Genomic DNA, 15,239 nt, shown 5'->3' on the forward strand with positions numbered 1-15,239 from the left:
ACTTGGGATTTTGTGTCAGCCATGCAGTGCTTTTTGTAAAACGAATCGATTACATCACTGCTATCTTAGCCACTCAGGCAAATTCTATAGCCTAACAAAAAATGAGAGGGATCCCAGGTATGCAGTTCCATTAACCGTTTAAAGCCGGTCGGAGCGGGCACGCTCCGTTTTGTGTAACTATTTTTAAATCCCAGTAGCACTGCAACCACGTAAGCTAGCGCAATAATTTTTTTTGCATATGAAACCAGAGGAGTTGTACTTACATCTTATGCCATCAGCTTGTCCTCGGTCACGGTTTCCTTCCACATATAGCTTTGCAAAAACTGCATAAAAAGTGCTTGCAGCAACAAAAACATAATATTCCAGAAACAGGCTTTGCCGATCTGATCAGCTGTTCATAACACTTCCTACATTGGAATAGACGTCAGCGTGAACTATCGCATGTCCGCCATTACCTGCCCGAAACTGGAAGTGACGTCATTTTCGCGAAAATTTTGTTTTTTACCTTCAGGGCCTCATGAGCCTATACTGGTGTTTTTAAAGGTTATGTTTGACTTTATGACTTTCTGTGTCGTTTCTGGGATGCTTAGGACTCATATTGCACTGCTGGAAATAGTTGATAGTTGATAGTTGCTGGAAATTTTGATGCACATGCTGTTTTTTTGCAAATTTGCATTATAATATTTATTTTCATTTTTCCTGCAGTATATAAAAATTGGTGTATTTAAAAAAATAAAACTATGAAGACACTCAAAATAAATTTCCTGTGGTGGGAAACTATTTTGTGCAACTTTTTTGTATTTACAGTTTTGAGGGATAAGCCTCTTAAATTACTCTAACTAGAAATATATGTTAAAAAAACAAAAACGATTTTCAATTTTTTTGTAGTTTATTGCACTTTTTTGCCATTTATGTATTTACTATGCACTTAATGAATACATATTATTAAAATTTGGGCTATAACGGTTGTATTGATGTATAGAAACTTGAAATGCTCCCAAAAATGGCACTACAGCATGTAAAAATATAATGATAAGCTCTGGCGGACTTGATTCTATGGTAGGTCTTAAAGGGTTAATGGTCACATTTCTTATAGCATGATGCATCAAAGGCCGTGATTGACAGTAAGGAGGAAAACAAAACAAAACAGTTAGCTAACAGGTAACCTTACATCTATAAAAAGAGATCCAATTTAAATAAATAAAAACCTTTTACTAGAAAATATCACGTAAGCTAGCTATCTTTTGGATTTATTCAGATCAGGGATATCAACAGCCTTCAGCCCGAGTGTGTCATCTGTCAGGAAAAGTTTGCTAGTGTTAACACTGTGCCAAGCGAGTGCAGGGCCCGTTTGGAAACTACACGGCCCTTCTGAAAGAAACTTGGCTTGTTTCAAAAGATTGCTGGATGTGACCCAAAAGCAACACGATTGTTGGATTGTGTGAATGTGTCTGATGAGCTGACAGAGGCGAGTCAGTTACACTAGATGTAAACGCACACACAGAGACTTTTTCTTTTTTACTTAAAAAGGCTTAAAAATGACAAAACAAACCTCATTTGCCAATGTTTACAATTCTACTTACAAGTACGTGCACCAGTGCAAAATGTAACCATCTGTACTAATCCACGTGTTCTTCTTGTTTCAGTTCATTGACACCCTGGTCAACATTAACATAACATCAGTGTGCCAGGTGAGTGTTGCTATATTCAAGTAATTACGTTTTTTTTCCCCTTAACAGGTTATCAGAGAGAGAAAAGAACCTTAAAATGTCAGTGTGAAAACAAATTAAATCTACTAAAGAAATTCCTGATTGCACTGCAGGTATTTCCACCTGCAAGCTAATACTTAGTAAAGCCACCTTTAGCGGTAATTACAGCATTGAATTTGTGTGGATCAATACAGCTACTTGGGACATAGCTCAGATTTTTTTTCTCCTCCAGTTTTTACTGAAAGGCACATGTGTTCAAACAAATGAAAAATAGCATTCAGGCATGTTCACAGAATTTCAGGGTGCTTTTTGATAGTCAGCATGAATGCCTGCTGCAGACCGCTCATCTTAAATGTCTGGCTCAGTCCCAAACTGCACACTGAGGACTCGTGATGCATAAATGTTTGTCATCCGTTTCCCCGTGGTGCGCTCTCTGTGGAATGAGTAATTAAAGCCGTCAAGGTGGATTCAGGTGTTTAGGATGGTTGGTAAGATAGATCCACAGTCAGGAAGTCCCACAGACCACCGAAGACCTCCACACATACACACACACACACACACACACACTGGCACAACACAGTGACTTATACCATAAGAAGTCACTTCTGTCCCAGTTCTCCATGTTCAGCAGTTCCCAGAGCAACAGCTACAGTCGACCCTCTCTCTTAACACTTAATTTATATTGTTCAATATTTCTTTAAACGGCTCCCTCTGCTATCATTATCATTTCTTTTCTCTTGTCTCTCCGACCAGCTCTTCACACAACACCCACACGCACACACACATTTACGAATGTGGATGAACTCCTCCACGTACAACCCACAAACAATAGCCGTTTTTGTCTGTCTCATGCTTTTATTCTGCATCACCCACTTCTAACCTTTTCTCTTTCTGTCTTTTTCCCCCATTATCATTGTTTTCTGTTTCCAGATGACACGTCTTGTTTTACCACAAATGGTGGAGAGGTAAGTTGTGTTTATACATCACCGTTGTCTGCGAATCTATAAAAGGTTCAACGCAGTGAATCCTGATCATTCATATGCACCTGTTTTGGAACCCGCTGCGAGATACGTGGGAGGCCGGTACGGTGGGATTGTGTAACAGGGCGCTGTGTTTGCCAACCAGCAGTGTGGTCAGTGAAAGATTAAACTGGGATTTCTGTGGTAGTGGTGAATGGATATTTAAAATATTAGATCTGGAAGATTCAGGATTTTTGGGAAACTTCTTCCTTGCAGCAAAAGAAGATATTGAAGCAAATCCCAGTCAACATCATTAGTATACAATCATAGACAGAAGAAATGTGGCAGAATGCTGGAATTTTCTGAAAAGATGTTGAACTTTATTATTATTTGACTACACAGTGGGTCAAACGTGTCGTCAAATGACACGGGAATATTAGGTTTTCGATAAGTGAATTGTTCTTTTTCTGGGGCTGTGAGATCATGTAACATACACATTCGTGCATGGAAGAAAAGATTTTTTGTTAAAGTTATATTCCTAAAACACCCATTTGAGTGTCCTAATGGTTTGAGGTAATGCAAAAAAATTCTGAGGTAGTCTGTTTCCTTCATTATTGCATCCACTCTGTACCAGTTCAACTAGCAGCAAAACAGCCGCACAGCAACTTTCTACCCCGACCACAATGCTTGACAGTTTATGCTGTTTTCTTTAGCTTGAGTATCTCAGCATTGCTCCAAAACATATTTTTATAATTGTGGCAAAACAGCTCAATCTTTTAGTCTCATCGGACCATTAAATGTTCCTCCAGCAGGCGTTTTCTTGTCTATGTGGTCAGCTGCAACCTGTAGTTAGACTCTAGCCTCTTAGTCCATAGTGATTTAAAACACAATGCTGTTCCAGCAGATTCCAGAAACCACCGAGTCAGTGCCTGTGTCTGAGTTACGTCTGACCATCTCACCTAATTTTGTCTTAGCTGAGTGTGACGGCAAAGAGGTGTCACTTCCTGCTGACTTGTATGTGTAGAACTGATTGAACTCATGATCTTGGACTTTTCAGTTTTTCAAGAGAAGTTCCTAACTTTTGTAACTCTGTGATCCTCTTTCTCATATCTGCACTGAGCTCCTTTTATTTTTCTGTTTTACTGTGTTTTGGACAGTCCAGTGGGTGTAGTCAAGTAAACCTCTTCTTTTCTTTATACGTCTCAGCTGTAAGAGGCTGATGGGGTATTGCAGTCACCCTCCAGGGAGATGTGGAAAACCAAGTTTGTGAATGCGATACCTTGAAAATAGACAATTCAAATAGACACCATGGGTGTGTCTACTAAAACACTTTGATGAATTCAAACCTGACTTTGACATCAAAGTTAGAGGTCGGAGGTGGATGTGATAACATGGAAACAAAAAAAAGGGCATAGTAGGATTTTGAAATTGATACCATAGTGTATCTACTAGGAGGGCGAGGGGTGCCACTGGCAGCCGCCAGTATTTTTATCTTGGTAAAGAGAAGCTACCAGCTGCAGTAAAACAGGAACTGAAGAGATCTTGGGCTTTTCATGTTAAGACATTTTTGGAAACTTTAGCACCAGTGAATTCATATATTTACTTCTGTTACTTACTGTTCACAATAGAACATAGAAAATATTTGAATGTTTAAGCAAGGAAAATGTAATATTGAAACAAAAACAGGCTTTTGATGCCAACAGACCTCAAAAAAGTTGTGGTGGGGCAGCAAAATACTGAAAAAGTAAGTGACACTGTAAAGAAACAGCTGGAGGAATTGATGGGGTTAACAGGCAACAGGTCAGTAACATGATTGATTGTATATTTAAAAAAACAGAGCATATTACTCAGAGTCTCTCTGAAGTGAAGCTGGACAGAGGAATAAGAATAATGTTTCCCAGTGTAAAATTGTACAGACTTTGAATATCTCATCATCTGTACCACATAACATCAAAAGATTCTGAGAAGCTGGAGAAATATCTGTGCAAGGTACAAGGCTGAAAATTAATATTGGATTCCCGTGATCTTCGGGCCCTCGGGCATCACGGGAATAAAAACAGACATGATTCTGTCATGGAAATCCCTGCATGGGCTCAGGAACACTTCCAGAAATCAATGTGTGAGCACAGGTCACCGTGCCATCCACAAATGCAGGTTAAAGCTCTATCAAGAAGCCATATATGAACATGATCCAGAAACACTTCTGTCTTCTCTGGGCCAAAGCTTATTTAACATGGACAGAGGCAAAGTGGAAAACACAGAAGTTCTGTTTTGAAATCACGGAAGCTGTATCCTCTGGATCTAGGAAGAGAGGGACCATCCGGCGTGTCATCAGTGCTCAGTTCAAAAGCCTTTCTCTCTCTGATGGTACGGGTGTGCATTAGTGCCTATTGAATTAGCAGCTTTCACCATTGAAGCTGAACGATATATACACATTTGCTTCCATCCAGACAATGCTGGTATATTTCATCAAGACAAAGTCAAATCACCTCTTGCATCCATAACAGCATCATGGCCTCATAGTAGACGAGTTCAGGTGCTGTGATGGTTTGTCTGCAGTCCACGACTTTCACCATAACAAAAAGAATTTGGAATCATGAAAACCAAAATGTGACAAAGAAGACTCGGGACTGTTGAGCAGCTGGAATCCAGTATTAAATGAGAGTGGGACAACATTCTTCTCTAAAGATCCAGCAGATGATCTCCTCTGTTTCCAGATGTTTACATTATGTTAAAATATGAGGGGATGTCTAATAATGGTAAACATAGCCCGAGCTCAACTTTTTTGAGATGTGCTGCATTCATTTTAAGATAAGATAAGACCTTATTGATCCCACAACGGGGAAATTTTTGCATCACCTCAGCTCAGGTACAGATATCAGAAGGAAATACAAAAATACAAATAAGTACAATCAGTGAAAAAAAAGTAAGATAATACACTATATACAATGGTAGCATACACAGTATGTGATTATGGATATGGTTGGAAATATGGAAGACATAAACTATATAGCTTGACATAACTATTGTACCACTACTATTCCTATTTATAGACATGTACACACACCCACATGTACACACTAAATATACATATGTATACATATACATACATATATACCAACTGTAAACAGCATTAACATTAGAATGAGCTGATAATTTTCATGAAGCAGGAAAATGCCTCAGTTTAAACCTTGAACATATTTTCTGTCTCCTCAAGTGAACATACCGGTAGCTAAAAAGCCAGTGAACAGTGAACAGCCAGTGAACTCCTCATTACAGACAGGTTCTGTAATGAGGAGTGGATCAAAATCCATCAATTACAACATCATGTTTGGCTTGCTGATCAAATACTTTTCACTCAGTGACATGCAGAACAATTCATAATTTTTATGCAATGTGGGGTTTTTAATTTCTAAATGAAACTACCATTAAAAGAGAGTTTTGATTTCTTTGGAAGTGACCATAGCTAAAAATTCAGCAGGCGATCAAATGATTTCCCCTTCTGTGTGTCATATAGTCATTCAGCTCCAGGAAAAAGATCAGTTCACAGAAGTATATGACAACTTGGATTTCCTCTTTCGTTCTTTGGAAATAGAAGTCATGATAGATGTATCCTAATAAATGTGGCTCTGTGTTGAGGCATATTGGTTTGTTTTCTGTTTTCAAATAAGTCCTGGCACACTTGGTGTATGCTAATGTGTCGTGCAGTTATAAGCCGGTGGGCCGCATGCTTGATCGTAGGCTGTTGTTGACTAATGTGGCTGAATAATTCCACAAGGGATGGGTCACGCAAACTGCCAGATATTATAATAGAAAGATGATTCCTTCATTGGTCTTTTTCTTTTTTTGTTAAATGAAATGTATGCAAGCACCGCAGGCTAGAGTTGAACTATTCCCCACATTGTAAACATTTAGGTATCTTGATGAAATCTTTGATCCTATCTGTATCTACCAGTTCCACTTTGATGTACAGCAAGAGCAGTTTTGGCTCAGCATGCAAGTACACATACTACCGTCTTCTTTTTGTTACCTGGGGATTGAAGTGTTTGTTGCACATCTTTCTTTTCACTCGTAATTTGCTTCTTTAAAAAAAAAGCACCGGCTTGTCTTGCTGTTTTTAGGAAGAAGGGAGCCATCCTCAACATCTCGTCTGCCAGCGGCATGTACCCTGTTCCTCTTCTTACTGTCTATTCTGCCTCCAAGGTAATTGCGCTACATGGTTTATGACCTTTTCATAAAGTGTTAACTGAAGTTGGACTCAGCTTACCATGTACTGAAGAGGAATCCATCTCATCTTATGAATTATTCTAATTGAACAGCGTACTGATAATTTATTGACGATGGTGATTGAAGTTTGTCCAATATTTATTTAGAAGAAGGGATGAAGTGGGTTTTTTTTTGTTGTTTTGTTTTTTAATTTTGCTGTTTTTATTCAAAATAAATGAGCCGGTGAGTAACTCGGGTCCTGAGGTAGTGTACCAATTAAATGTTTATAGGAACATGTGGCATCATAATGTTTTATCACGGTCTCATGTGCATTTGTTATCTTAAATACAGCCTGCTGTTCACAGTTTTCCTGGTTAATTTACTGCTGTCTTAATCCTGGGTCCCGTCCTGGCTGCTGTTTTTAAATAAGCAGCTAAAATTAGCCTTTGCAACATCTTGAGTTTGTCGTCCAGTTTGCTGATAATTTCGTCTGCTGGTACCATTGATACAGTCACTCATTGATTTCGTTTTTAATATGTTTTTAATAAATTTTGACAGTTTAAAGGATCTTTTCAGTGTCACCTTTTTGCCACCTTTCTAGATCTTTGTGATTTAATGAGCTACATTTATTTCATGTAGGCATTTGTGGACTTCTTTTCACGAGGACTGCAGGCTGAATACAAGAATAAGGGGATCATTATTCAGGTAAAGTTTATACCACTGCGAAAGACCCACATATTTAATATAGACATAACTGTAGTTATTAATGCAAATTTCATAGGACTTCAGGCCAAAAAAACACGTTTCTGAATACTGTATTGATACATTAGAGTTACACAATTTGACACATTGTAACTTATAATCTCATTGTTCTCTTCTTCCAGAGTGTTTTGCCATTTTTTGTTGCGACTAAGCTGAGTAAAATCCGACGGGCTACACTGGACAAGCCCAGCCCAGAGCGCTATGTTGCATCTCAGCTCAACACTGTGGGGCTACAGACCCAGACCAATGGCTATCTGCCTCATGCCATAATGGTAGGTTCTCATGTGTAAATTGGAGCATCATTTATTCAGCCTTGGTATCATCTTTTTGCAGCGTGGACACCAAAGTTTGCACAGACATTAACAAGGCGTTGTAGGATTTTCAAATTGATTTCATAGATTCATTTACTAAAAATCCAGGACAAGTTTGACTTTGACGTATCATGTGACATATCATGCTTCTCTGTCGGGCAATGCGATGGATGAGTCTGGGTTTGGCGGTTGCTAGGAGAACGGTACTTGTCTGCCTGCATTGTGCCAAGTGTAAAGTTTGGTGGAGAGGGGATTATGGTGTGGGGATGAGAGAGTTTAGTGTGGAAGAATTTGACTGTCTTGCACAGAGTCCTGACTTCAACCTCATATAAAACCTTTGGGATGAATTAGAGCGGAGACTGCGAGCCAGGCCTTCTCGTCCAATCAGTGTGAGACCTCACAAATATGCGTCTGGAAGAATGGCAAAAAATTCCCATAAACAATCCTTAAACCTTGTGGAAAGCCTGTCTGTGATAGGTTGGCCCACATCATATTAAACCATATAGACTAGGAATGAGATGTCAGTCAAGGTCATATATGGGTGAAGGCAGATGAGCGAATATTTTGGGAGTATAATGTGTTTTGAAAACACCTTTAGTTGGTGTAGGAGCCAAGATTTGTGTAACCAATTTAACAACAAAATCAAATACATTTCATTTGCACAGTACATAATCCTGACTGTATCTGCAGATGGATAAGCTTTTAACGGCTGGCAGTAACTAACCATGACTAACAATATTGGGATGCTATAGCTGCTTTGACATTTGTGTGTACAATAAACCTGCTGCTGACAGTGACTCGAGCTCCGCTGAAAGTGCTTCAGTTAGTTGGAACTTAAAATGACTCGACAGGCCAGTTCTTACTCGGCAAATGGTAGTCTTAATGACAATAAAAGATAGGGGAGCACATAAAAGCAATGCTATTTTAACACAACTGGTTTCTCTGTAGTAGTAATGGATCTGCTGCAGCGTAACACTCACGATAACGAGCGAGAATCGTACTGCAGGTAGTCAAGGTATGTGATGGCAACAGGACTGAAACCCCATCAGGCGGCAGTTTCACTTTATACAAAATAGCCTCCTACAGGCTCATCTCCATTCACTGAATTAATGTTGTGTCAACAGTTGCTAAAGCATCTGTCAAAAGGTAAACATCCTCTGAAATAATGGAGTGGGATGCTCAGCTATCTTTTCAGTATTGTCTGCATCCTAACACTGCAATTACTCTGCAGAGAAATGAGCATCAGAAATGAGATGGAAACACAAACATAGTTTTGCTTTTCTTTTTTTTCGGAGGCGTCTTCGTTTTTAGCAGAGGTCACTGAGAGCAGCAGTCATTTTCTCTTTACAGTTCCTTCATGCTGTGCTGTACACCAGTGAACTGTGTGACATGAATATCAATGATCTTGTTTATTGATGTGCATATAAATAAGAATAGGGTCTATTAAGAGCATACAGGTGGTCAATACATTCTAATCAGCATAAGTAAGCTTTATTCGAGAATAAAAAAAGAATTCTTTTTTCTTTTTTGTGGATAAGATAAAGTCAGCACTCTTTCCTGCCTCCAGCCTCTGTATGAGGTGCAGAGAAAAGGTTTGCGTGTGCAGAATCAAAGCCTGTACCCGAGTTATACTCGCTTCAATGTTGTCTCATTACAGCTCCCTCTTGGTAGCCCTGTTCTGACCATTTGCAGGTTTGCAGTTGTTATTTCACCGTGAGCCTTGAACTTAAATTGTATCGGCTCGCCCAACTTTCACATCTAGTGTCATCACTCTTGGTGAGCCAGGTCTCCGGCTACAATCGAGGGCGAAGAGCCCACATTCCAGAAACTAGAGATGGCACGATACCACTTTTTTATGTCCGATACCGATATCATAAATTTGGATATCTGCCGATACCGATATGAATCCGATATAGTGTGTTTTTTTTAATCAATAAAACTGTTTTTTTAATATCTTGCTGCATTTTGTATAAGTTCATACTCAAGTTTAAAAAAACAACAACACTAAAGCTATTCTGTTATACCTGTATGCAAAAAAAATATTTCATAGTTCAGCAATACTGATCAATCTAATAAACTTAAACCTACACCATCCTCCCTATTCTGGTATTTTAAAGAGTACTTAGCGTAAATATTAAGCAACCTAACTAATAGGGTTCCAACTCCCAGCAACAACAACAACAAAAAAATAAAAAATAGGGAACCACCCCTCACCCTCCACCTCATGATGCTTAATCGACGTAATCAACCTTAATTTGATGCAGTGTGAAAAAAAATGCACAGAAATCAATTATTTTTCAAGAAATATTAAATAGATTCAACATCTTTCTTTAACAGAATTGCAGACTGCACAGATGGTGCCTTCCCAAAGGAAAAAGTAAAAGCTTACTAGGGTATATATATTAGACTTAATAGTTACTATATACAGTTATGGACTTCTATTCATTTTACATCAAATTAAAACTTCGGGTGTGAGATTCAGATAATTATTTATTAAAAGCTAGACATTTTAAATGAGAATAAGAAAGAAAAGTATGTCTTTGTGCCCCCTTTTCCCTGTTAATGCCCTATCGGCCCCCCTGGCTAAACTTTGCTAGATCCGCCCCTGCACAGTTACCAGCCGTCAGCTACGTAGAAAAGGATCCTGGTGTAATATTAAATAAATTCTAACAACAGATTATCAAGCTTAAACGTGCTGCTGTTGTTCAGCCGCTGGTTTCCTCTTTCTGGTGCAAAGTGGGCCAAAAACAAACAAGAGAGACGGAGTCGCGACAGAAAAGCCGATCAGCTGATCATTAAGCAGTTTCATGATTGAAGTAGCAGCAGGAGAGAGAGAGAAGAGGCAGTCGCTCCATAAATCGGTTGTTAAGCTTAACGTGGGAATGCTTTACAAACATTCAGAGATGGACTTACACACTTGCTTTACTTCTCTCGGGGATAACTTTGTCGGAGATGAAATGCCGGGTTGCTAGCGAAGCTCCAAATGCTCAACCATACCACCAACAGGTCTCGCACACCACAGCCACTCTATCACGTGATGCATACTGCTCCAACGTGCTACGGTTCTGAGGCGAGTTACGGCGTGTCGCAAGTTTTGTGAGGTGCTTTCGTGATATTTAATGGATCGGATTACATTTTTTATTTCTCTCCGATATCCGATCCAGTAATTTAGGTCAGTATCGGACCGATACCGACACGTACTATCGGATCGGTCCATCTCTACCAGAAACTGTAACTGAAGTTACCAGGGCTTGCCAGTATTACAGTGTATCATAGTGCTTCCTCTTGTAGCACAGTTATTGATACGCTGGTGCCAAATAACAGTGTTTTTGATAATACATCAAACCCAGTCATTTACACTTACCCGTGTTATGACTGTGTGACTCTTCACTTAACTAGTAAATGAGGGAGAGTGAACAAAAGTTGGACTGGGCAGCAAGGAAAAGCTGAAACTGAAAACTATTAGAGATACTGACATAACAAAGCAGTGCATAATACAGTAAATGCAGTCCCAGTCAGAAGTTTGGACACACTCGTGTAATCCTACTTATAGTGACGTCACCTGGGTGATTGTCTTGCAGCAGTGCATCAACATGTTAATCAAAGGCAATGTATCGTAATGATAAGCACTTGGAAGTAGGGCTGGGCCATATCATACCGTTCACGGTAATACCAGTATAATGTTGGGCAACGATAAGAAAATGAAATCTCGCAATAGAATATGGGTAAAACGCGCATGCGCGGTGCCTTTGTTTTCATACGCACATGGCGGAAAAAGCATGACGACGACGGAGAATGAGAAGGGCGAAAGTGGATCGTTGAATGAAACAGATGAACCAGAATTGGTTTGTAAAAATGCTGCAACTTCAGTGGTGTGGGACTGGTTTAGCTTTCATCCGTCAGATAAACAACAAAGCACTATTTTTGGTAGAGCGTGCTAGCGGGCCGTCGTTATTACCGTGTTTTTTGGAAAATACGGCACACTTAAAATCAATCCTTTGATGTTTCTGAAAATCGACAGTGCCCCTTATAATCCCGTGCGCCTCATGTATGAATTCTGGTTGTGTTTACTGACCTCAAAACGATTTTATGTACACGGCGCTCGAAAATCTGTCAAATGTTTTAGTACGACTTTGCTAAGCTAGGAACCCGCACCGCTTGATGGATTGTCGGAGCATTACGGCTGTCGTAGGCAGGAGCCTCTGCGGAGTGATACGTACTGTGCTTCAACATAATATTACCATATTGTGTGTAATTAAGTTTTGTGGATATTATACATGGTTATGCTGAGGATTTGTTGGCCAATATTCACTGGAAATGCCTTTTGGTTAAACTGTCAGCAAGGAATTTGTATTTGCACTGTTAGATTTTTAGATAACTTTAATGCACATAAAAAACAGCTGCTCGTTTAAGTGAAAATACATTGATGTGGGGTTTTTTTTGCACTAATAAAGTTGTGGAGTTGTAAAGTATTTTGTCTAGTGTCAGTTATATCGTCAGTTATATCGTTATCGCAAATTTTCAAATGGATATAGTGATAAATATTTTTGGTCATATCGCCCGGCTGTACTTGAATGATTCCCATCCCTACTGCGAAGTGTGAATCCTTCCCTCGGGATCAGAATGTAAGCATGATGTTTTGTGGCAGCGGCGGTGACTGAACTGTTGTGTATGCCCGCTTAAAAGGGACATCAACGCAGTCGTTTTCACCCGACGTATTTGCCAGATCGGTCTCTCTGCAACTCATTCATCCTCCTCACACAAGTTGAGGGTTTGTCTTTGTCACACAGTGGAGGAGGTCCAGTACACGCTGCTCACTGGCACATACAGATGGCCGTAGTGTGATTTTCTTTGTCCTAAAGCTGACACAAAAAGTCACACTGGCTTTCCACGATTACAACCCCCTCGGTTTTAATAATATGTTATTTTAGATAAGAAATGAATTTCAGCTTTAAAGTAAATAAAGCATGAAAAATGAAAAGGGGAAAAAAGGAAATTACTAGTAATTATCTGGATGTGTTTCTAAGTCTCTGAAATGCTCTATTACTTAAACTGTTCCTTGATTGTAAAATAAGTTTACTGTAATCATAATTGAAATCAGTGTGATACTGTTGTCTTTAAAGGTAAGGTAACAGACTTTTTGGCTAAAGCGGAAACGTTTAATTTGAGCTGCCTGTTAGTATATGATGTATAGCATGCAAATTAGATGAATTTACCCATAGAGTCAAAGGGGAGAGAGATAGAATTTTACAACTGGCTATAAAGGAACCATGGGATTGTCTGTGTAGCGTTTGATGACATCAGTGAGAAAAGATTTGCATAATGCTGAAATGGTTTTATGATCTTTATGCAAAATACACAGTTATTGCAGGGACTTGTACTAAAAGGCGTGTAGTTCAAGCATAATTTGAAAAGGGCACAGGCATTAAAACGGCACAATTGCCGGAATTTTCCTGCGCGCAAACGTGCTCGCCACATTTGTTGCTCCTGTGGGTTGGAAATTAATAATGAATGCTAATCTGTTATTTGTAAATGCCACCAGCTGACCATGTAATTTCCCTCTGTAGGGTTGGGTGACTACAGCTCTGCTCCCAGCCAAGATCCTCAACAGCCACGTGATGGGGATGGGTTTGTCCCAGCGCGCTCGTTACCTCAAGAAGCAGAAGCAGGGGTAGACGGATCGGTGGAGGCCAAGACAGAGGGATTAACGACTCGTCCGACTACCATCATCATCATCACGGACCCGAGCAGATGAACGTGACAGTTTCTGGGCAAACATCTCAGTTTTGTCTCCCTCTGATATTTGCTAGCTCATAGATGATGTGAGGCAGTATCTGGCCACATTAAAAGCATTCAATCCAAACAGTTGTGCAAACAATATTGATTAAAGCGTTGCTCTTTACTAAGTGAACAGCTTTAATGAATGGGACACTAATGTTAAAACTAAAACCAACAACAACAACAAAAAAATAACCCTCTGTCTGCAAAGCGTAATCAAAAAATGAACCCCGCGGGAGAAGATTTAAAAGATTTGGACGTGTCTGTTGTTTCAGACCTCCTGTGAGTTTGTGGACTAGCTTCAAGCTGCTTAATAAAAACTGGAGGCGCTTACTGTTTTGAAAGCACTTAGTGAGTTATCAAGACTTATGAAAAGTTTATTTTTTCAACCATTTCTACTGTGATGTTAAAAACTTCCTTAATTCCATCATTGTTGTCGTCTGCAAACGCACAACTTTCTGTTGAAAAGTACCACATGCTTATTCAAAAACATCCTTTTTTTTTTAAACTTCCTCTACTGTTGATGGGTTAGCGAAGGTGCTGCTTGTGTCATTTAACCCAACTATACATTGCGTGTATAAACATGAAGAGCATAGAGGGAGAGTTTGTGATGGTTAGAATACTAAAAATGTGTTTTGTTTACAGTCATGATTGAGTTTCCGTGTCATTCTCACAGCACACTTGACATTCCAAAAATGTATTTTATTCCACGATAAATGAGTGGGTGGCTTGTTTTTTTTTCTATGCAGTAAGTGGGTCACATCAACATTTATCTCCATCTTTACAGACGTTTTATTTTTATTTTTTCTCAAGTCTTGGATTCGCTGAAATGTTGTACCCCATGTACAGATGAAGTGAAGCAGAAAACAAATTCTAATCTGACATTTGTTTGACATTCTTTTGTGACTTTTGACTTCATCCAGTATGGCAGTAGTGGTCTCACACATTACTTGCTTTGTTTGGAGTAATCTAAATGTTGTTAAGGTGTACTGTCGTTGCAGACATCAATAAAAATGCTTTTCAACTAACTTCATCCAGTCGTTTGTCCACATGTCCTGTGTTCAGTCACCTTTTTTACCCCTCAGCCATAAAAGGCTCATAGGGCATTGTTGTCATCCCGCTGGGCAGGCAACGTGGACACGCAAGTTTGTGAATATGATAAATCAAGAAGAAGATGATGTAGGATTTTCAAATTGATACCATAGGTGTATTTACTAAAAATCTTGGGTGCATTTGAATCTCAGTGACCTGGATGTCATGTTTCTGAAAATCACCTAGGATTTTCACATTTATAGCCATCGGTGTATCTAGTAGGAAGCTGAGGGGTAGTAATGGTAGCCACCAGTATTTTTCGTAACTGGCATTTTGAATTGTGTATTTTAGCCAACTAGCCATTCTCTTCCACTTATTCTTATCATGGTCGTAGGGAGGCAGGAGCCTATCCTAGCCACCAAAGGGCGAGAGGCGGATTAAACCCTGAACAGGTTGCCAATCTGATGCAGGGCTTAACACAG

At 39.4% G+C, this 15,239-nt stretch overlaps 1 protein-coding gene across 1 annotated transcript in view; it reads left to right on the plus strand.

The window, feature by feature from the left end:
- hsd17b12b (hydroxysteroid (17-beta) dehydrogenase 12b) overlaps nucleotides 1-14,758 on the plus strand; it is a 28,391-nt gene extending 13,633 nt beyond the window's left edge. The window contains exons 6-11 of the mRNA XM_085460271.1: nucleotides 1,647-1,691; nucleotides 2,640-2,674; nucleotides 6,790-6,871; nucleotides 7,514-7,579; nucleotides 7,759-7,908; nucleotides 13,515-14,758. Coding sequence (XP_085316397.1) covers nucleotides 1,647-1,691; nucleotides 2,640-2,674; nucleotides 6,790-6,871; nucleotides 7,514-7,579; nucleotides 7,759-7,908; nucleotides 13,515-13,622 — 486 coding nt within the window. The 3' untranslated portion in view covers nucleotides 13,623-14,758. The remainder of the gene's footprint in view (nucleotides 1-1,646; nucleotides 1,692-2,639; nucleotides 2,675-6,789; nucleotides 6,872-7,513; nucleotides 7,580-7,758; nucleotides 7,909-13,514) is intronic.
- Nucleotides 14,759-15,239: the final 481 nt, after the last annotated feature.

Source organism: Copadichromis virginalis, linkage group LG1 (genome assembly GCF_057382275.1).
Source record: "Copadichromis virginalis isolate Kocher_CV1m ecotype Utaka linkage group LG1, C_Virginalis_male_GT1.1, whole genome shotgun sequence".
NCBI lineage: Eukaryota > Metazoa > Chordata > Actinopteri > Cichliformes > Cichlidae > Copadichromis > Copadichromis virginalis.